Source organism: Oculina patagonica, chromosome 1 (assembly GCF_052425735.1).
Source record: "Oculina patagonica isolate OP01 chromosome 1, crgOcupat, whole genome shotgun sequence".
In the NCBI taxonomy this organism is placed as follows: Eukaryota; Metazoa; Cnidaria; class Anthozoa; order Scleractinia; family Oculinidae; genus Oculina; species Oculina patagonica.
Genome location: NC_135758.1, coordinates 3410733 through 3434764, shown reverse-complemented (window position 1 = coordinate 3434764; position 24032 = coordinate 3410733). Strand labels below are relative to the sequence as shown.

Genomic DNA, 24032 nt, shown 5'->3' with positions numbered 1-24032 from the left:
TAATTTGAAAAATTCCCAATGTTTAAAATATCCAGGACTTGGACTGGTTTCTTTCAAATCAAAGAAATTTTCATTCAGCAAAAGCGGCCATGTTTACTTCCCTGGATGTCAAAGGTGGCGTGGCTAAGTAACCAAGCCTTCAAAGCTATAATCACCTCGCGCGGGGTGATTATAGCCTCATAAGCCGAGCTTCTCGACCAATCAGAATGCTTCAATTCTTATAATCACCTCTGAAATTATACTAAATAGGGATAACCTCTTTACTTCCTTTTTTCAAATTATACAGAGTTGAATAAGGCCAAGTAAAAAAAAAAAATAAACAAATGTTTCTCGTCCGGATTTCTATAAAAAAAGAGAGCGGGCGGGCGCTGTTTTTGTTATTTGCTATTTCCTCCATCGAACAAAAATTGACCTATCCAGTGCGGCCCTAGCGTACCAATTTTGGCCCGAGTTCGTAATAAAAAGCACAGAAAAGCAGTGTCTTATAGAATTTTCTTTGTAGTGAAACTAACCAACGCCTGTTAGTTTTTGTTCGTTCAAATTTTTGCAATAACAAATAAAAAAAAAGGTGCCCTCCCCCCCCCCCCAAAAAAAAAAAAAAATGAAGCGGGCGGAAACGGGGAACATTTGTTTTTTTGTACTTGACCTAAAGATGTATGTATTTATGTATGATATATGTATGTCAAATAGAGTAGGAAAGGTTTCTGATATATAGAAATCAAGAACATACCTCATTTGATTAAGACGATTTATTGAAAGCTTTACAATATAACAGAAATATAAACATTTCCGCAACTACTTCAATTTTTCAATTCCAGCAGTGATAATAAGGCTATTTTAAACAAGAACAATAGAAAATTACTGGAACAATTGCAACTGCAAAGCTAAAGTTCAACCTATGATAATACGTTTCAGTTTACAACAGTTCAATTATTATAAAACTGGCTTTTAAGCTATGACAGATTGAACACTTAACTGATGTGTATGAAGTTATTGTAAAAAATGGTTAATCACAGTATAATAAATGGCCTTAAAACTCTTACTTATTAAATAAAATTAAGAAAAAATCTCAATTGAAATCAGAGAGGTTCCAGTAGCATTATGTCTTATTTGGACTTTTTTACTACCTCGCGACCATACTCATACAATGTGGCTTCTCAATGTTCATGAATTTCTAAATCATCTGTGGCCTTAGCTTTAGACATGAGAATGGACATGAGATTTCCCAATGCTGATGGTGATTCTACATTCATACTGACTAAAATAATTTCAGAATGGCTTTATAGAAACAAGTAGATGACGGCATAAGTTTTCTAAAAATTACTGCTATGGTTAAACACAGGGTTCACATTCCTCTTGTTATCTTGTGGTTAACAGTCGGTCGCATCTACAATGAAGCCGTGCTTTAGCAACTCATGCGAACATGGGCGTTTTGAAGGGGTCCTGCAAAAACAATATATTCTTTTTTAAAAAGCGGTAGTTTTATGTTCGAGGACGTGCCGGATATTAGCTGATATATAGGCGTGTTCAAAACACGAAATGGCGAAATGGCGAAACGAAATGAAAATGAAATGAAATGAAATGTTCCTTTGAAATAATTCAGTCTAGACATGTAAACAGAACTACCTTGAAGTTCAAAAGGAAACTAAACTATATTATTTACGTGTATTTATCTTAACATTTTGCCGTTTCGTCATTTCGCCATTTCGCCATTTCGTGTTTTAAATTAAACACGCCCCTGATATATATAACCCTCGAGGCCGTAGGTCGAGTTGGTTATAATCAGCTCATACCCGACAAGTCCGAGAAGATTAACTGTTTAAGTAGATTCTTAAACACTCAAATAACCGATAACTGGAAGATGTAAGGAAAAACTATTTGCGCTCCAAGAAAAATACATGAGTACAAGTGTCGCATGACTGCTACGTAAATTGGAAGCGAGGCCCGCGGTTGATTAATGAATCATGCAAGCGGCGAGATCGGCATTGTTTTAAAGTTTCTTTCAAAATAAGTCAAAATGTCAACATTATAACCGGTTCTAGCCGGGCTGGAAATTTCAGCCCGGGCTAAAAGTGTCTTCATGTAATCGCAAACGACTTTTTTAGATTTCTTTTGTAAGCCACACTGAAATCTCAGCCCGGGCTGAAATTCGCCATGTAATCAGCCCCTAAGGATGAACATCATCATCCGACTATGTAACAAGCAAAAGACAAAATACATTGAAAAACATTGGATACCTTATTATAGGAAATTAACGCTTCATGAAATTAAAGCAAATTTCAAAAATTCGCATTAATTTAAGTCGCGTTATTTTTTGATAACGTTAATTTCCGCGCCGTTAATTAAGTGGAGCGTTAATTTCCATGACCTTAATTTCCATTATTTTGGCCCCAATTTCTCGATACAGTCCAGACGTTTTTGATTCCTAGAAAAAGGCATCATTTCATCATGATAGAAATCTGCCGGCATCACTGAAACTATGACGAACGCTCGAGGCGCTCATATCAGATTCCTTCGCTTAACCCCTACGTTTAGGATTATACGCCTAGTGGTGAAATAAACTTGTTCCCGTTGTCTCAACAAGTTTTCTTTTTAATTGTGTTTGTCGCGTTATTTTCCTTCATTTTGAAACGTTACCCCCTCTTTCGCGTTAATTTCCTTGATTGGGAAGTAATTTTTCTTCAATTCGCGTTAATTAGGTCGCGTTAATTTCAAATACCTTAATTAACACAAGCGATAAATTTCCTATAATAAGGTAAATCCATTATCCCAGCGGTGAATTTTCGGGATCCACGAATGCGTGGAATTTACAATTTAGTCCCTGAACCTCCCTTACACCGCCCTATATGAGGGCTGGCTAGAAAGCGTTTAGGAAAAATACTCTGAAATTAATTTATGGAATTTATCGATTAAATCCGAACAATATTTTTTCAGAAGACCGAAGATCCTGAGCCCCTCGCCCTACACGTTTACTTTCCTAATTTACTAATGCTGCGTTTGCTTTCGCATCTCACTGCTGCCCTTTAGTACCACTTGAATTACATTTTTTTTCTAGTCATGTTTTCCGGCATAAAAGATTTTAAACGTACAATCCTTAGCTATTGAGCCTTTGCTTTAAGTCCTCCCTTGTGTTATTACAGTACTTACCATGTCAAAGCAGCTTCTATAAACTCCTTTGCATCTTCTGATACGCCCTCCGGCAGTGTGAACACGGTGGGTTTAAGCCCAATCCGAAAGATAGCTGCCACTGGTTCAAGGTGTCCCAAAGGGGGACGTCCAGTCAACATCTCCACAACTGTGCATCCGACACTCCTTTAAGAAAAAAAAAGCAATTGCAAATTTTTAAGTTAGAATGATACTTGAAATAAAAAAATTCTATTTTAAGTATCATATCTTAATAAAATCACAGAGCGGGTCCAATCAAAGTAATTTTTGTTAATAAAACATATTGACACTGACATCGAAAGCGAACAAGTGACCTTAAAGAGATTATGAAAACAGGCTGATTTAGGAAGCTGGCAAATGTGAGAAACCCACGCTCCCCGGCTGTGTGTGGGGGGAGGGGTAAGGGAGGCAGCAAAGCCTTATTGCCAAGGAGACAGCCGAGCCAAGAGGCGAGGCTGTCGAGGCGGCAGAATCATAGAGCCGTGTGCGTATGAGTGTATAGGCAGAGAAAATCTTAAGTTCTGCGTAAGGGACTTTTTTTTTACCATATTTGGGTGTAAGTAAACCCCATATTTGGGTTGTGTTGTTCTTCCCAACTGGTTCCCAGTCTCTCACTCCTTGCTAGAGAGCAAATGACCAAAATGGCGTCCACGCGGCTCGCTGTTAAAATTTTCAATGTGGTCATTCATCTCTTTACCGATAAATACACCTTTAGGGAATTATAAATCGAAAGAGAATACCCTACAGAATATTCGGCCGCCGAAAAAATGAACATCAAGGTCTTCAAAGCGATGAAATAATCTTTCGACTTTGGAGTCCTTTGATTTACGATCGAAGAGAGACATGAAAATCAAAAGCGGACTGTTGACTTCAAATAGAGTTTTCTTGACTTATGAGAATGCTGAAGTCGGGTTAATGCTTCCTTTTAGTGTTGATTGTGTTTATAGTAATTGTTTGACTGATGTTTTATTCAAAATCAAATACCGTTTATATTTTATTTCGCACGTATTTTTGCTCCGCGTAGGAATAACATCAATACAAAGCGACGCTCACTAAAATTACTGCATGTCATACACACAAGAAAGTCAAAAGTTTTTTGCTTCTAACGGCAAATGTAATGTTAACTTGAATAAAAATTTTGTCTCCAAATAATCCTTGACCGTTCAAGTTTTGTTTTCTGTTCAAATTTTTCAAGTTTTGCGTAACTGAACATGACAATTCGCATGCGAAACTGAAATCTGACCCGTGCATTACTGTCTCTGATTACTGAAAATTATTTTTAAATAAGCATCTTAGAAGTTTTGATTTTGGGATTTGATTTATAAGAAGTTCTTGAAATGCAACTATCCCTTTTGTGGACGGAAACATTTTCACCATCGCGTGTTGTATTTAAAAAACAGTGTTTAAACCTCATTTATTGCCTACATTTTGTGACATTTTAACGTTGATAAGAATTTAATTGTCAAGAGTTATCAATCTGTCAAACCCGTAGCCTGCGTAGCAGACATCTGTGTACGTTTTATAGTGTGTTTAAAAGAGTGCGCGATCGCGAGAATACGCGCGCTGGAAACTACGGCGCCTGGTACGCAGGCTATCAAGCCTGTGTCATTTATGAACACCAGAGAAATAGCACTTTTTTAGCATATTACCTAAAATACAATTTACCATATTTTGGTCATTTCAAATATAGTTCTATCAAAAACCATTCAATATCTGTTCTTATGAACAAACATAAGTACTTCGCTCGTTGGCACTTACCGATAGGTACAACTAGTTTAGGCTTGGGGTAAACTACATATCGGTGCCTGGATACGGAGTGTGCGCAAATGCACAGAAACGGTTGCTAACGAAAATTTTTCGCGCGCTGCAGGCATTCACGAGCCATGAATTAACAAATTGACATCAGTTTTTTATGCGTATGTCCTGTTATTGATGATAAATTGTGTCATAACATTATCAAAATGTTTGTTGTAGATTCGCGAGCCACTAGGCGAGCGGATCTACAACAAACTTTGACAACGTTATGACGAAATTAATCATCAATAACAAGACAGACGCATAAAAAACTGCTGTCAGTTTACTTTTTACAATAACAAAAAGCCAAAACTGATTTAAAAACGAAGGAAAGAAATCCGTGCATGAGGAAAATGCGATTGCCGTACGGCCGCAGAATCTAAATTTCAACGCTGTAATTCGGAGAATCACACTCACAGGCTCGTAAATTAAAATTTTGGTAAGAATACCGCCAGAAATACAAGATAAAAATTCAAATTGTTCAACTAACCTTTACAGCCCGACGCGCCTTACCGTGGCCACCCAACAAACTTTTTTACAAGTGTAATCTTGTAATACTTAACGTTTTCACTGCGTTTTGTTGGTAAATACGATGTAACAAGATCTATTTGATCGTATTTAACTTTGCAAGTAGCCGTGTTTGTCGAACAAATAATAATATTACGAGAGCACACTTGTAAAAAAGTTTGTTGGGTGGCCACGGTAAGGCGCGTCGCGCTGTAATACACTGAAAAGTGTTCACAAAATAATCCGCTGAAACGCGCTTCAGCTTCTTAATTTCATTGACAGCACACATTAGCTCACCGCCGATTTTTGGTCTGAATCCTCAATAAACATCCTGATCTCTTCGCTCCCACTGGTTTCTTAAGTTTTAACCGATAAATTTACGATGATTTCCTCATTGAAGATTTGCCTCATCAAGAATACAGCGCTAAATCAGTGCTGAAACGTTTGACAAAACCTTCGCTGATTGCGTCAGCTACGAGTTTCATGCGTCTGTACTCTTATTGACAATGAAAATTAGCCAATCAGCGCGCGAGAATTTACTCAGTTATTGTAAAATACACAGTTGACATTATGTTTTTTAAGTCTATACGACACTTTGCCATTACAGTGGAATACTTATTTCTCGAACCCTCGTTTTTTCAAACCTCCCGATAACTCGAGCGAAAAGTCGTTTCCTTTAGATTTGCCTGACTCAGTCGAACACTGCAGTTTTACTCCTGATTTCAAGGAATCAATTTGAAATGTCGAATAATGGCTTGACTATACGTGTTAGTCCTAAATGCACTCTATTCTTTTGGCTATTGTTTTTGAACTGTATGAAGAATGAAGCTCGTGATTACTGGCGGCGCATTATCTATAACCAGAAACCCTTACGAGTTTCTGCTATAACATACATACCATATATCTGCTTTGCGCCCGTATCCTTTACCCTGTATGATCTCTGGCGCCATCCAGTGTGGCGTACCACAATGAGATATCAGGTCTGTTTTGGAGCCTATTTTCTGGAAATATCGACAAATTATTAGTTACTTTAATCGAGCGATAAGAACAGTTTACTTTTGCAGATGGAGCGGTTTGAGTCGAACAGTGCGTAAAGTCAGCAAGAAATCAATGCAAACAGTTGAGTAATTTCCATTTCTGATTGGCTAGTTATATTATTTTCTCGTTTCTGATGGATCAGGGCAGCGGGTTGAAATATAGGACTGCTAAATTTTCCATTTTAGTTCGCAAAATCTGCAACAATGCCCGATGAACATTCATAATTTCCACAGTCACATAAATTTCAATTAAACCTACAGCTTGTTATACCACGAATAATTGCCTGAGGGGCTTATTCACAAGTCAACCTTATCGACCCGAAGTTTATTCTCTTTAAAAACAAGGAACACTAAAAAAACTACTAGATTCTTATTGGACGTAGTGTTCTCCAGTGTTCTTCATAAAAAAACGTCTATTACTGTAATTATATAGTCGGTTCTTCTATTGGTACCTGGATTATTTTTGACAAACCAAAATCCCCCAATTTCACATTTCCTACACGGTCTAAAAGAACATTTGCACCTAGAAATAAAAAAAAAAAATACAGAAATAAATAAAATAATTTACAATATTAATTTACCTTTTGAATATCATTTTAGTTTAAGAAATAGCAGACGGTTTCACATGCCCGTCTGCAAGATGTAGTTTGTTTTTTGCTTGCATTTTTAACTTAAATGATTCAGCCTTTTTAAGTTGTTTTTATGTAAATAGATCATCTTTTAGATATTTTTTAGCGATAAACATTTGAATACTTGTAAAGTTTTATCCAATTTAGCCCTTAAGCTGTAATTTTAAAACTTCAATAAACTATCATTTATCTATTTAATTTAGAGAGGAAGGCACATCAGCTCTAGCTGGTTTTCATGCGGGTACTCAATCCAGGTTAACTGGAATCAACATGAAAATTACCCTTACCTAATGAAGGCAATTGATAGCAAATTAAGGGTACAACGTCAGAGACTCAAATTAAAGCACAGTGGAAACATTTTTCCTTCTCCTGTTCATTTTCTCCTGAAATGTATCTCGTGCCATTGTGTAGCTACAGCTCTAGCAAATTTTACACTGAATAACTGCAGAATTCCTCGCGCGCTTTTTCGCCGCGATCTGGCTATGTAAGGAGGGATAATGCTTGTTCTCGGAGGACTTTTTAAGCGAGGGCATTACCGTTTCAATGGAAGTTTTTATTATTTTACAATGAATAAAACAAAGAATTGCTGTCGCGTTTTGCGTTTCGCAGCACAAGACATGCACTTACAAGTTAAAGAATAGCTTTAATATTACCGTGGCCCGAGTTTTGCAACGGTTTGCAGATTAAGAAAACTGTGAGAACGCGTTCCAAACTAAAATGTGACTTGGAGGCGGTTAATTAACACAGCATTGCTAAATACATAGGACATAATCATTAGCTGAATTACCTTTAATGTCCCTGTGAATAATGTTCTCTGCGTGTAAATAGCTCACTCCTTCCAGGATTTGTTTCGTGTACTTTTTAGATTCGCCTTCAAAAAGAGCTGTGTGCGTTTTAATATGGTCAGCTAATGACCCCTGAAGAAATGCAGAAAAACAGTACTTAATAAAGTGTTCTACTCATTAACCGGCGTCACCAATTTTAAACATCTCGAAATATAATTCACAGTTACTACAGGGTTTTTCAAAAGTCCTTGCTCCTTTTCTGAGTGGAAAGCAATATCGTTTCTCAGATTGCAGGCCTTAAAGAAAATTTAACATCCTGATGACCTATGTTCGCCCTACCTCTAGACATAGTATCACGTAAGTAATAATAATAATAATAATAATAATAATAATAATAATAATAATAATAATAATAATAATAATGGTTTTATTGGTAACATAAGTGACAGTGTTTTTAATGCATCGAGGAATCGATTGGGCCACCTCATGCAATGAATGCAAAGGCACACTTATCCATGCTTTGCGCATTCGTGTTTCCATGTAAATAACCTTGACAACAATGCTTCAGAGATACTCTAGTGGATTAACTGACTAGCTGTTTGAGCTGGTGCTCCATCTCGTACATCTACATTCTACATCTACATTTTAATATGTCGGTAAAAAGTCCATACGGATATCACACCAACGTCTAAAAATAAGTAAAAATACAATATGTACATATATAATAACTGAAAAATTCTAAATTAAAAAAAAAAACCTAAAAATTCTAAAATTCTATGGGTAAAGGTAATGCGATAAAGGTAATGCTCTTATTTCTTTTTACGGGTTCTTCTTAATAGTTGCATTAGCAGCTAAGTAAAAACTTTTCTTTCTTATCAAGTATTTAGCTGACATAATAGTCAGTCGTTAACGTTTGTCCTTGCAAAATAAAGTGAAGGTTTGCCGCGGCTAGTCATTTCACCCCAAATGATTCATTTGGCTCTTTGCTTTACTTGACGTACTCGTAGAACTTTGCTTTCTTCGAAACCACATACGGCATCATTATTTTGATTAGGTATTTCGAAAAGGTTCTTAGGACATTCGTCTGTAAATAGAAAGTATTCCGATTTTTCTGCTTTACGTTTTCTGGACTATTAAGCAAATTTCAAGCGAGCATTGTGTTGTTTTTGGGCAGAAGTGGTTTCTTTGTGACGTCTTAAATGCTCCCATCATTTTTTTGCTTATGTTTAGTCAGACTGTCGATGAAGAACCATATAGGGCAGGCCTTTGCTCAGTAGCAGCTTGGCAATCCTTTTTCGTTTGTCTTTTTTCAACTCGGAACCGACTGAGATGATAGTCAGAATCAGGAAGACTTTTTTGTCCGTCACTTCATGTTAACTCTTCGTTGCGAATACCTTTTTAGTAATTGAGGAAAGATCTAGGCCCCCGTCAGTTATTAAGCTAACCACTCGTTGTCAGAAGGCCCATTCAAGACGTTGTGTGTAGAGGAGACTACAGAGCCACAGGTGTCCGGAATAGCTGTAGTAAAGTTCGCGGGAAATTTTGAATCGTCATCAAGCCCGCTTGCCCAAGAAAATCGTGATGGAGGTAGAGAAAATTACTCTCACCGAAGAAGACGTCCCTGTGGCTTCATTTAAAGGGCAAAAAGCAAGCTCTCAGTATAAAACCAATTTCGTTAAAATGAAAAAAAGTTATGCAAGAAATTGTATATTTGCTGGGTTGCGTTTTGTAGTGAAGTTTCAACGAGTGTTTCCTCCAGTCGAGTCTCAGTGGCGCGGTTATTTAATTAAATTCCTAAAACTTTTGCTTGCCAGGTATTTTCAAAAACTATACGAAGACTCAATATTTTACCCTTTCTAAACATGGGGAAGTACAGTCATGATGTCTACACTCGTAAAAATCTTTGAGGCTCACCTTTCGAGTCGCACAAGTAATCGTTCATCAACAAGATTATGGAAATAAAAATATATTTGCTCGCACGGCCCTCGCTCGGATTGAAACCACAACTGCTACTCGACGAGTTGACATTTCCAGCACAAAAACAAGAAAACTTCTTTGTTAATTAAAGAATATTGCACTTACAGTTCTAATTTGACGAAAAATAAAATACAATTTTAAGATAAAAACAAACAAATAATCTGTATTCACATGCACAGGGCAGTTTTGATTGATCAGCTTGAGATTATCCTCTATGATTGACCCTTCATGATTCTTCGATGAAGCTCAATTGAACAAGGAAAATTGTTTGACTCGTTTCTCGGTCTCACTGTAAAAATAAATTAAACTGACCGTCCCGCCGAGCAATCATGATATATGGTAAATTTTTAAGCTTTTCATTGAAGAATTAATTCACCTGCGATCGAACTGAAAAAAATAAATGTATAAACAAATTTCGAAGCGTCGACAGGAGTGTAAACTTAGCAGCTCAACTTCAGATCAAAATAAAAGTCCTAAATGTCCAACTTTGCCCTTGGCTGCCCTTAGCCAATCTTAAGGCAGAAGCGAACTACACAGACGAAAAAGCACATATTAACGATGTTAGCACTTCCCTCGATAAAGTAGAAAATATTTTTAACACAACTGCAAGACAATGTTTAAAGATTAAAATCACAAAACAGCGTAAGCGTATCCAGTCATCGTCAAACAAAAAATGGTTTGATCGGGAATGTAGATTAAAAAGGCCTATCTTCTTCTTTCACCTGCATCTGCCAGTACCCCGAAGCCAAATCCAGACTAGAAAACCACTGAGCTCCACCCAAGGCCTCCAACAAATCATCTGTCCGAGGCAGGGGTATGGCATCCTTCTTTGTAGACTGATTAAGTTTACGGAAGTCAATGCACATACGATATGTTCCGTCATGTTTCCTTGCAAGCACCACTGGACTGCTCCATGGACTTTGAGACGGTTCAACCCTGCCTGTAGCTAGCAGCTCATCTATTTGCTGATCAATAACTTCTCGCTGGTAGGGTGGTACCCGACGGGGAGGCTGTTTCACTGGTTTGCAATCACCGGTGTCGATGGAATGTTCTAAGAGGCCCGACTTTCCTAAATCAGAGCTGTCCTTCGCAAAGATGTCCTCGTATTCTGTTACTAGAGACAGAAATTGTCCTCGCTGGTCTTCTGACAGCCCTTCCAGGTTACCTTGTAAACTTGATTTCCACTTTTCTTCCTTCATTGGCTCCTCATCTTTCACTACTGGTCTGTCAATAACCGAACAAGATGGATGAGAGGCACTTGTAACATCTGGATCCATTTCCATGGGAACAACATGGCCATCCACACTACTAATAGGGTGGTATTCAGCAACAGGAAAATCTGACCGCAGTCTGATGGGCCTATCCGAGAAGTTAGCAACTCGAACTATGGTCAGTCCATCCCTGGGGATCACTAACGAACGAGCTATATTAATTTCTGATTTGCCCCTCAGTTCCTTTGACTCCTCTAAAATCCCAGGACTGCCAGTGTTACGATCATATCCATTCTCTAATTTGGCTTCAAATACTTGCTCAGTTCCGGGTTCTACTTGTATGTCATCACTCAGAAAAATTCTACAAACACTTGGTGTAACCTTGCTGTACCTGATTGGAATTTCGGTATGGCCAACTACAAAGGTTCCAGTGTCATAGTGAATTTGACAGCCAAAATGCTGGAAAAAGTCTGAGCCAAGTATGCAATCATGGGATAGGCCCCGTGCAATCATGACTGACCAGAAACAATCAATGTTTCCTACTCGAAATCTAACTTTTGTTTCTCCCAGAACCGTTAATTCATTTCCATTTGCAGTGGTCAGGGTCCCAGTCACTGGGTTGACTTTTGAGACATGTCCACTTTTTCTCCATGTTTCCTCATTCAAAACACTAACAGTTGCACCAGTGTCTAGCAATATACAAGTTACACTATGGTTGACAAGTCCTGAAATATAGATTCCAGAGTCTGATATGGCAGAAAGTACATTGTTACTTATAAAAGCAGGGTTGTTTACCTCATTGGCGACTTCTGGTGCTTGGGCCACCACTGTGGGCCTCACGGGGACTGCCTGGCCCTCGGCAGGCCCCGAGCTCTGTTTCCCCCTTCTTTGAATGGACAACTCCGAGCAAAATGGCCAGGTTCGCGGCAAGCAAAACACACCCCATCATTGCGGCGCCGTGCAGTCGAAGTCGATTCAGCTTTCCTTTCCAGCTCTTGAATTTTCACATTCATACCAAGGACTATCTCCTTAAGCTCACGAATCTCAGTCGAAATTTTGTCACCATCCGCTGAAGCACTCACCACATTCACCGACTTTTTCTTTTCCACAGATGGCACGGCCTGGCAAGCTTTACGCGCGCTTTCCAACCGACGAACAACACGAACAGCCTCCACAAGCGACGCCGGTTGACTCATGAAAACTTTTTCTCGTAAATCATCACTGATTGCCACTCCTTGAATAAACTGATCTCTTGCCAGTTCCACCTTGAAGGAATAAGCTGCCTCTGGGTAGGCATTTTCCACTAGCTCCATTAAATGATCGGCGAATGCTTCGAAGTCCTCATTTGGCCTTTGACACCTAGCCCATAACTGCAATTTATAATCTTCTTTCGTCTTGCCCGAATCAAACCTTTGGATCAGTTGTGCCGTGAATTCCTCGAAAGTTAACGATCCCGAAAGCTTGAGCAGCTCAACCGCTTTGTAGGCCGGTTGATCCAGTAGGGTGAGCAAATAAGCTCGACGATCTGAAGGCTTGATATGTACGAGATTTGCATACTGAAGAAACTGCGATAGCCATGTTTTGAAATTTTGACCCACTGAATAAACACGCGGAGCTCGTACGTTCCTCCTGGATTCCGTTTCGCTAGAAACCACCATGCTCTGCTTCAGGGCCTGGGATAAGGTATTCACAAGCTGCTGAATTTCAGAACTCTCCTCCTGCGATGCACTTTTTGAAGCTTTTGGTAGTGGCTTCGCTTCTTGTTTTGGCGCGGTTTCTGTTGGAAGACCGCCTTCGGCGCCTTTGGGAATTTCCTCTTCTCCGTCACTCATTTCTGGTCACTTCGAATCCCAGACCGCTGCCACCAATGTAATAAACGTCACACAGGAAGATATAGACAGTTCCTGAAGTCGTTTTTACTGTTTTAATCGCGTAACCGAGTAACAAACAACAACATACACCGAAGTCAAATCGTTCTCTCTCCCACGTGCTTTTAGTCCGATCCTTACACTATGTATCATGCACAAAGTGTCCCATTACAATCCCATTCAAGAGAAAATCTGTAACGAACTTCAAGAAGAAGAAGAAGTCCGGAAAAAACAATTTCGGCCATTAGATCACTTGATTACCGAAAATGAAATACGAAAAGCTGCCAAAAGTTAAAGAACAACAATTCTTCTTATTCAGATAAAATTAAAAATGAAATGATTAAAGCAAGTATCAACGACCTTATGCCCGTATATTACAAACTTTTCAATGGAGTTCTAAATTCAGGTTCCATGCCTCAAACATGGTGCGGTGGTCTCATAACGCCAATTTATAAATCGGGTGGAAGAAGTCATCCGTTAAATTACCGTGGTATCTGCGTTTCGAGTTGTCTGGAAAAACTGTTTTGTTCTATTTTAAATCAAAGGCTTCTCGAGTATTTCAACAACAATCATAAATTACACAAGTCACAGATCGGCTTCATGCCTAACAATCGAACAGCAGACCATGTTTTCACACTCAACTTTGATAGACAAGTACGTCCATAATCTCAATGGCAAAATTTATGCTTGCTTTGTCGATTTAGAAAAGCTTTCGACTCAGTCTGGCATAATGGGCTTTTAAGTAAGTTATTGCAAATTAATTTAGGAGGATCCTTCTACAGTTTAATTACAAGCCTTTATTCTAAGTCTTCTTGTTCAATAAAAATTGATCAGAATCAGACACGACCCTTTTAATATACGAGAGGTGTACGACAAGGCTGCATTTTAAGTCCACTACTTTTCAACCTTTATATTAACGCTTTACCGTTCTCATTTAAAAATATTCTGTCTGATCCTTTTGTCCTACCAAACGGTACAAAATTAAACGCTCTACTATATGCCGACGATTTAATTATTTTATCACGTTCTAAAACAGGTTTGCAAAGCTGTCTTAACACATTAGACACATACTGCAACACGTGGATGTTGAGCGTAAATCCCAAAAAAACCAAGATAATGGTTTTTCAAAAACGTGCGAAAAAATGTACTGAACATGTATTTTACATAGGAAATCAAACAATTGATGTTGTACAAGATTATACTTATTTAGGAACCAAAATATCTTTTACAGGAAATTTTAAAATCTCACTTGATCACCTAAAAGAGAAAGGACTTCATGCACTTTTTAGTTTGAGACGACACAAATTTTAGTAGATTGAAACCTTTTCTTGCCTGTAAAATCTTTGATGCAATGATATCTCCAATTCTGCTCTACAATAGTGAAATTTGGGGTGGTTATTTAAAATCTGATTTTAAGGCCTGGGATGGTTCACAAATTGAAGGAACACATCTACAGTTTTGTAAACGCTATCTTAAAGTAAGTAATAAGGCTTCTAATGTTGCATGTAAAGCTGATCGAGCTTGGTCGATTTCCTCTCCTTATCACCATTAATCAAAGAATCCTCAAATATTTGATATATCTCCAAGAAAAGCAACCGGATTCTTTTGTTAGACAGTCTTTTTTAATTTCATTAGAGCTTCACACCGCTGGTAAAAATAGTTTTTACTCTAATCTTATTTTAATATTTTAATTTTGGTAATTTTAATCCTGATTTAGTAGACACCGCAAAAGTGACAATGTTTCTGCAGTCAATGAAACAGAAATATATTTCGTATTGGCAGCATACTCTACAGCATTCTCAAAAACTAGAATTTTATAGATCTTTTAAGAACGAATATGCTACCTCCAATTATCTAGAGTTAACTAGGAGAGTTTCTGGTAGGAGAACATTAGCTAAATAACGTATTAGTAATCATAAGTTAATGATCGAACTAGGCAGATATAACAATACGCCCAGACATATAGGCTCTGCCCGGACTGTGATTGTAATAAAACCGAAGATGAAATTCATTTCTCTTTTATTGTTCCAAATATACAACAATAAGAGATAACTTTTACAAGAAAATACAGCCTAACTGACTACCAGTGCCTGACTTGATTTTAGAATTAATGAATTCTTCCGATTATTTTGTGACCACGCAATAGCCTGCGTTGCAGACGAACAAAACCTCGGTATTGGAAAGAAACAGCCGCACTTTGCTGAAAAAGTCGACTGGCAGTTTTTAGCGCCACGTAAAAAACTTAGTATTAAAACTAAGGAGGTTTAACATATCTCATTCAAATGAAAAGAAGATAAACGTCATAGAAAAAAGTCTATTAAATGAAGTCAGAAACCATGAAGTTTTAAGGTGTCATACGAGGTGAGTTTTAGGCCGCTGGAGGGGCCAAAATCATGCAATAGTGATTTCTCCAAGAAATAATGCGGCGGGAAGCAGTTTCTTTGAGAGCGTGCGTTGTAACGGGGAATATCACAGCTATATAACAAAGTAAATTGTTAGGTGTCATGTGTCCTTGAAAAAGTAGCAAATGCAGGTGCGCGCGCTGTTGGGGAAAAATTTCCAGCAATTTTTCAATCTTAGATACTGTATGTTATAACATACAGATAGATACTATTGTTTAAGTGTTCTTTAACATTTAGCTCATACCCCAGCCATGAAATCCATGAATAAATGAAGATGATCGTCCCTCTCTTCACTTCCATAGAATGACACGATTCTTTCATGTCTGAGATTCATCAAAATTTCGATTTCATTCCTAATAGCCTTATGTCCCTGAAAGAATTATGAAATGATTAAAATGCAGGTCAAAGGAATAAATCTATCGTTCCTCGAATATCCTTTCCAAATCTTAAATGCGTAAAAAAGATTCTTTTTTTCTTTCTTTAGGCGGTCAGCTTTATATGAGGATAAGGTTCCTGCCTGCTGACACCTTTTGCAATTTCATTTTTTTCTCTTAATGCAATGAAGTTATTATCAATTATAAATAAATAAATTCTAAAGTCAAAGTAAGAAACAATATATTTTTGGACAATAAAACACTTAAAGGTAACTTAATTAATTAAAACTTCTAGGCTGACATAAATCAAAGATGAATGCTTGAAGAACTGCGCCAAAAGGTTTTTGCATAAAAATATCAGGTTATGACAGTATGAGATTAATATTACCGGACTTCTCTTACATGACTAACCTTAGACATTTCTGTGTACTGAGGCTCGATTTTCACTATTTTTACAGCAAGTCTTTTCTTAAAATCCAGTGAATGGGAGACTGGAAAACACTCGTACACCTGGAACACACCAAGTATAAAGGATTAGCTCGTGTTTATGTAAATTGCCATCCCTAGCTGGGTAACTACCACTGTTTGATAGGTCCAAACTAAAGGATTAGATGGGTTAAGAGGCTCATGTCTTATTGAATGACTTTGTTAGACGATAGAGTCCAAGTAACCATACCTAAAATTAAGAAGCCTTATAAAAAAGTAGAAAAAAGGAGAGGAAAAATAATTTCTGAAATGTATTTATATTTATAGGATTATAAAAACGAATATTTAGTGACAGGAAGTAACCAATTAAAGTACATAAGGTATGCGATTTTTTGTTACCGATACCATGTAATGAAAACCTTGGTTGCTCGCGCTTCAATTTAGTGAAAAATAGCTTACTTGGAACCAATCATTTTCAAGAGTTTTTTCGTAAAGGATGAATACCGAGGACGCCGGGGGTATTAATCCATATACATCTCGAGGGAATTTTGTTTTGCCTTAATTATATTATACAGATAAATCCCCCATTTATGGTCAGTCATAAATTCAATTCAACAGTCCTGCCCTTCCCTGCCATGTTATCAAGCTCTACCAGGAATTTCAGTTAGTTAAATATTCAACAGGATTGCAAGTTAAATATAGGTTGTAAGAAAATGGGTCAATCATGATATTAAAACAATTCCTTCTAAATAAACAAATTCTAAATAAAACACTTTCCAAAAAGCACCTTGAAACAGGATTGTCTGAGCTGTCTACTTATGCATTGTCACAATTCGATTACGGACACACCGGACACTGTTAAAATTGCAAAGGAGTCAACTACGCAAAAGACATTTTAGGAAATATAAGTAGGGGTATGCGCCCCAGGGGAGGGGAAAGGGGGTAGGTGGCGCTTGGTTTCGTGTACGACGAGCTTCCCCCTCACGTTTCAAAACGCTCCGTCACCTCTGTAATAGCGACCTTCAGATTTGACTACGAGATCGAGTACGAGTACGACTTTGGAATTTCAACACAATTATATCCCCCAAGCTATAACTCTTTCCTTTTGCTAACTAGCACATAAATAAACGTTAAGGATAAGATTGGTGTGATAAGTGATTATAGGAGGCACACGAATTTAGTTTGAAAACTCGTACTCGTACGCAATCTCGTACTCGTAGTCCAATCTGAAGGTCGCTAATATCTTAACTAGGGATAACCACGGGTTTGGAAGTGCAGGCCTTGATAGACTGAAGAGTTGTCTTGTGATCGGGGTCATGGAAGGAGAGGGGGTACTCGAGAGAGTCTGCACGCTTTTGAGATTGGACCTGAAGCAGGATCGATGATTACGTTGCTTAAGCCAACACTTAATACGACGAGCTTCCACCCCCCACGTTTCAAAACGCTCCGCAACCTCTATAATATCTTAATTAGTTTGGTTAACATCGCCGCGAACTCAAAGAAAGCAGCAAGTTGGATTGTCACCCCGAGGGGGAGGGGATGGATAGTCCCTTATATAAGGGTATAATTGTCATGCGTTTTTGGTGTGAAAAAGGTATAGATTTTGACCATTATGGTCTGAAATAGGGTATGATTTGTGCATTACGGTCAATCATCTAAGTGGTCCTCTTAGAAAATAGAAGTTCACTTCAACCGGAACAACAGGTCATTTCGCAATTATTAGTTGAGATTTTGAACTTCAGAGTTGGCATGTTACCGAAAGGTGCATGTACAATATTAAAATACGATAATAAGGTACCTTGCCATATGCTCCTGCTCCTAGAAGTCGTCCTTGCAGCCATTCGCGGAAGGCTGGCCGATAAAAAAGGACACTGATTTAGAAGGGAAACTTACCAAAGCAATACTAGCAGAAAAGGTGTTTTTAAAATGTTATTTAAGGCTCTGTCATCTTGTTTCACAAGATTAACTCATTATAGGTCAGAATTATACTACAAGTAAATAGAGTGAATTAAAAATGCAATGGAATTAATCTTTTATATCATGTCGAATTTGAATAGGTCCATGCACCTATTCTGATACGACGTAAGAATGCCCGTTAACGTTATATGTAATACAAGCAAGCAAAATGAAAAATTAGATTTAGTGTCTCTGAACTTACGTAGTGAGTTATGATACTTAGTCCCACAATCTCTGCCCTGAAAAAAAGTATTCAGATAAAGTCAATGCTAATATCACTTCTGATCACTTTTGCATGAGCTGTACGAGACAGAGTGTTGTGTTTAAACTGGAATGTTGTTGGAGTGTTGTGTTTTATTTACACTGGAACCAAAAATTCTACCAGGAAATTTCGTTTTTTTTCATTCAGAAAAAAGTATAAACATGTCTACCGATCCTAATTAACTTGAAGAGAAAGGCTGTGTCAATCTTCAAAACTCTACCTTTTATCGGTACTAAGGTCACTAAGTGCAGTGCAGAAGAACACAGATTTGCTAAACACTATGTTCCAATTTCTTTTTGAGAAAAACGTAAGTCGAGTGAAACGGAACCGACTTTTAATGGAGGAAAACTTTATCCAAGAGAATCAAGTTGTTCTGTCAAAGCTTGGCACTGGGGGACACTTTGGGAATTTTATTAGATACTTATATATACATTTTTCTTACCAGTGGTGCGCGGAATTCGTGACCTTGACACAAGTTTAAGTCTTAAAAAAGAAAACAACAACAACCAGATATTAGACAACAAATTAAGAAGAAATATTCTGGTGTTCACAACATAAATATCCCTTTATCTTCCCTTTGTACCAAAGAACTCTCGATAAGGCCTTTTATTCCTCCACCCCTTTGAAGACTAATACCCTAATATTCTGTCACAAGAACGGAGAGAAAGATTTTCGATGGAAATGTCGCTGTGAATGGTATTTTATGTTTTTATTAATATTATATATTATTAAAAGAGTTAATCACAGTGTCAATACGAGGAACAGATTTTCCTCTATCGAACTGCCGAAAGTGAAACTAGAGTTTGGCCGGTGGAGTTTTTCGCTTTTAAGAGCCTGAGCCTCCGTTTTTAACTGTTTACCGTCGGACATGAGAAATCTGAACTCTAGGCTTCTATTTAAACAAAAAGTTAAAGAACATTTTTATTTGTAATTTTTATTCATAAGCTTTTATATGTTTTTGACTACTGTAGTTTTCAATTGACTTTTTTAAACTTTTTTACCTTTTTAAATTGTTAAAATCTTGCGGCGGAAAACATCAACCTCGATGACGTATGTATTCCGCCGCACGCTAATGAGATTCCACTGCAAAAATATAAATGTGGCCTAAACGGTGCGCCCTTTAATACTCGATTTTTATTTGAACACGAATTTTCGTTATACAGTTTTCTTAATTTCTATGGCATCGAAAATGGCGGGAGCTGCCACAGAAAAGAAATTATAACGTCCTCTTCACAAATTTCTTACTTGACGTTTTACCCTTGAATAGGGTGTCTTCTATATCCAATATTAATATACAATCTTCGTTCACTGTCCAAAATCCACGCGCGCCATTGGTTAAAATAGATCACGTGATTTTGCTTTACCTGTCGTCAGGAAACTCCGACAGTGCAGTATTGACAATAATGCACAAAAATCGTGCATTATTGAAAGTGTCTTCAGCTTCAAGGCTTGCAGAAGTGGAAGAAAAATATATTCCTCAAATAATCAACTATCCAGTACCAAATAAAATCGAAGAGGACAACAACTTGAAGCGCTTTCATGTTTAAAGGTAAACTTCAGCTCAATAAATTCATTTTTTGTGTGCGATTGACTTGCTTGTTGGTTGATTGTGAAAGCCATCGACTTGTAGCTACTTGCTTTGAACAAGCTTCTCGCTGACTGTATTTATGAACGACCACAGCTGATGAACGATTTTATGAATCATTTTAAGCTTTTTTTGTACGGCTTATTTGTGATTTTTTATATTATTGATCTAATCCTGTGTAATAATGTACTACATTTCTTACTTTTAAACATTATTGTTTGAAGTTCGTTAATCGCTTGCAGTGTACTCAGATTGTATATTAAAAGGGTTAGAGTCTGTCCGTTCGTGTTTTGTTGACAAATACACACACTTGCTGGCCTCACAATGAACTCGAAATTTTCAATACTGCACTCGGCTACGCCTCGTGCAGTATTGAAAATTTCTCGTTCATTGTGCGGCCAGCGCGTGCGTGTATTTGTATACGTAATTGGACTACATGCTATCCAATTTGGAAATAATTTGATGAAAAAAATTCCGAGGGCAGCCAAAATTGGACGAGGCCGTAGGCCGAGTCCAATTTGGCTGTCAGAGGAATTTTTTGAATCTAATTATTTCCAAATTGGACAAGCATGTAGTCCGGTTACATATTAATTATATAGCTTGTAGTCAGTCAATCCAGCGTAAATAATAAACTTTTTTATATGTCCAGAGCGGGAAAAACATTCAACAATAGTAGGCATAACACAGCACATGCACCTCACTCAAAGCATTGTCTTCACGAATAAAACTTAAACAAAACAGTGCAATTTTATTCACCTCAGTTTGCGAAGCTTGCTACAAAGTGAGTGAAAACACTGCATCAATCAACGAAAGTCGTAAACAAAGTTTCCGAAGAGCTTTACAACTTCTTGAATCTGACATACTCCTTTCCACTATTTCGTTCATACTTCATGGCCGTGCTTTCTTTTCGAATTTCAGCATAAACGACAAAGAATTGCATCTAGCTCGTGGCGATGAATATCTGATAGATTTCTTGCTTTCCTTTGCTGCACTTACGTTCACCCAAGTTTTGTACTATTAGAGGCGTTTTGCTCTTAGTTTTTGCTTCTTAGTGTAGCTAGCTCCTCCTCTGACAACGTAGAAAATTTCTCTTTGTTGTAACTATTGCTGGAAAGCTCAAAAGGAATGGAAAAACGTAGCAAACTTGCCTTAAAAATTCCGCCATTGTCGACTAACAATGCGACAAGTTTCCCGGGCTGACGCTATGCTTAATGCTAATTGGCTGATATCCGTCACATGTCGCTTTTCCTTCGATTTGATTGGCAGAGACAAAACTGTCCAATTTTTCTTAAATTGGACAGTTTGTGCATTTTACCTGAAAGTCCTATTCGAAACTATCCAAATTTAATCCCAAATTGGACAGTTCTCAGAAATTAAGGAAAAATAGCTGCGCTGACAATATAGGATTTACTGACAGCTATATAATTAGTCAACAAAACACTCACAACAGACTCTAACCCATAAACAGACGCCAATCTAAAAAGCTGATATAAAAGGTTCAATCTTAGACTTCAGACGAGAAAGAACGCAGATAGAAGTGCAAAAGATCCTGAATTTTAATCAGCCAAAGATCAAGGCTTCGGAAAAAGGCTCCAAACTGCATTCCGGAAGCATTAACTTTGAAACAAGCCTTGATTGTATTCATAATTTTCTTGAAAAGTCTTTCAATTACTACCAAGTTCAGTGGACTTAAATTGTCAATATGGACTACCTGCGTCATTCAAGGTGTTTTTTTTTTTATCAATTACAGTAGAGAACAGTAGAATTGTCATGTCTGTGAATTATAGAAATTCAATCAGTTCTACAGTACCTGTTAAAAATTTCTACTTTTCTTTAGTTATTACAGTGCATTTACGAAAAGGAGAGTATATAAAGCAGAACAGGATATAACAGACCACATAAATTATGGACATAAATAAAAAAAAGTTATGTTTTAACTTTTGGCCTGACTTGACGTTATCATTTATCGGGGCACATATTTAAGCTGGGGACTTCTTTCAACTTATTACGCAGCCTCATGTGGACATGTGCGAAAATCGAGTAGATTACTTTCGCGTCTCTTTGGATACCTCTGTGTCATGGCAGCACAGCACACTGTTATTCAATAGAAAAATGCGCAATGAACAGACAAGTACAGTTGTACCTCTCTAATACGGACACTGAAGGGACAGAGCTTAGTGTCCGTGTTATAGAGGTCGCCACTATGACGTCACTTTTGAATCATTGGCAGCTTAAAGTATTTAGTAACTAAAATGAAGCCATACTCGTCTTTTAACTGCATGTTAATTGATAAATATGCAGTATTGAGTCACACTGTCTATCAGGAGAGTACTATAAAGAAAATTAACGGACATTGAAAAATTTAGCCACGTGCTTTCATTCTCAATTACTTTTTTCCAGGTTGCCACACATGAATATTGCATAACAAACAAGTAGAAAATAATATAACTCTATGATCAGTTGGTTAGAAATAATTATTATATATATGCATGCTCTCAATATTATCAATACAGCACCTGTCTTGGCTCCAGTCGTGACTATCCAAGGAAATAGCTTTCTTATAGCTGAGAGCGTCGTTGTTGGCCTATCTGTAGAAAAATCGAGCAAGCAAAACCAAAAAAGAGATGTTTAAGGCTGTAATCACGTTTAGGCTGACTCCTCATGCATGCCTGCGTTGTAAGAAAGGATCGAGAAGATTGGTAAGCCTCCCCTCTTCCGCCGTTTGTAACCCCAAGTTAAAGGCCCATCTCCATCTGCCCGTGCTAATACAGTGGAACCCCGATATAACGATCCTCGATATAGCGATATTCCCAATATAACGATGAATATTCTATGTCCCGGCAAAAGTTACAGTAAAATGTATGGGACTGAAAATGTATGTAACGATCTTCGATATAACGATGAGAATTTAGTGGACCGAACGTAAAATCTTCCCCGATATATCGATACAATCAGTACACAGTCACAATTTAAGCAAAAAATCGAATTAATGCAATAACATAACAGTAATCGAATGATCTCTAAAGTTTCTGTAAATAGCTTTGTACGATGATATAAGAAAATGATACTGTGTTCTAAACCTCTTTATCAATTTTACTCTCTTTATCCTTCTAAATTAAATAACTCAGATACTACGCTTGCTCTGATTGGTCAAAAACCTGTGTACTGTTGTACCGGTAAAGTCCCGCTTCTGTCCCGACATGGCCGCGCTACGCTCGATTACGCATAAGGACGAAGGATTAACGTTAGTTTAATGTATTCTTTTGGTCTATCTGATGGTTAAAACGGAGGATATATGATTCTCGTAAATGACCATTATGAAAGTTTACTGAGGGTGGATCACAAAATTGAATTTTCCCGCCCACCACAGTTGTGCAAACATCGGTTTAAAAAGGTGGTAAAGAACGTATAAAACTCTCTTGTTACCTTCATCAGGGTTAAAATTGGTTCAGTTTTTGCATGATAAGTTTTTATACACAGCCGGTCTCTAGGGATGTTCCCAAATGCACATGCTCATTCACAAAGTTAATGTCCTGGATAGAATGTAGCGCTTTTAGGAATAGGCGTTTGCCTATAGACCATTTGCATTATGACGTAAAAGCGCAAAGACTTCTGGTAGTTGTAGTTAAGTTCGCGGGAAAAAAAACCATTTCTGCTTTATGATTGGCTAAGGGCAGCCAAGCGTGAAGGTGGACAGTTGAGCTGCCAAATTTACGCTCTTTGTCGCTTCGAAATTTGTTTATACATTTATTTTTTCAGTTCCCTGTTAAAAATATAGAAAACAGGATGATAGCTTTGGAATGAAAATTGACTGAGTTCTGTGTTTTAACCAAGACAGTCAAATGTTGTTCGTGTTCAAGTAAGTGTACGTTGTGTGGCGGAGTTGACTTGGTAGAAATTCATTCATCGCGGCCAACAACTTCTCTTCGTAAACAATTTTAGCCTAATATCACAGCTTCAAAAAACCGCGCACTGAAAACAGATTGCTTGGAAGAACGAGTCTAGGATATAACTAAATTTGTGTGGAATCAAGTGAAAGCAAGGCAAGCCATTG

The 24032-nt window shown here is 37.6% G+C and overlaps 1 protein-coding gene across 1 annotated transcript in view; it reads right to left on the bottom strand.

Moving 5' to 3' along the window:
* LOC144644514 (mitogen-activated protein kinase kinase kinase 2-like) overlaps positions 1-19263 on the bottom strand; it is a 128163-nt gene extending 108900 nt beyond the window's left edge. The window contains exons 1-10 of the mRNA XM_078504023.1: positions 19254-19263; positions 18836-18876; positions 18334-18370; positions 17974-18026; positions 16161-16259; positions 15620-15745; positions 7920-8049; positions 6956-7026; positions 6364-6467; positions 3148-3312 (exon numbers count right to left, since the gene is read on the bottom strand). Of these exons, the coding sequence (XP_078360149.1) occupies positions 3148-3312; positions 6364-6467; positions 6956-7026; positions 7920-8049; positions 15620-15745; positions 16161-16259; positions 17974-18026; positions 18334-18370; positions 18836-18876; positions 19254-19263 (836 nt within the window). The remainder of the gene's footprint in view (positions 1-3147; positions 3313-6363; positions 6468-6955; positions 7027-7919; positions 8050-15619; positions 15746-16160; positions 16260-17973; positions 18027-18333; positions 18371-18835; positions 18877-19253) is intronic.
* Positions 19264-24032: the final 4769 nt, after the last annotated feature.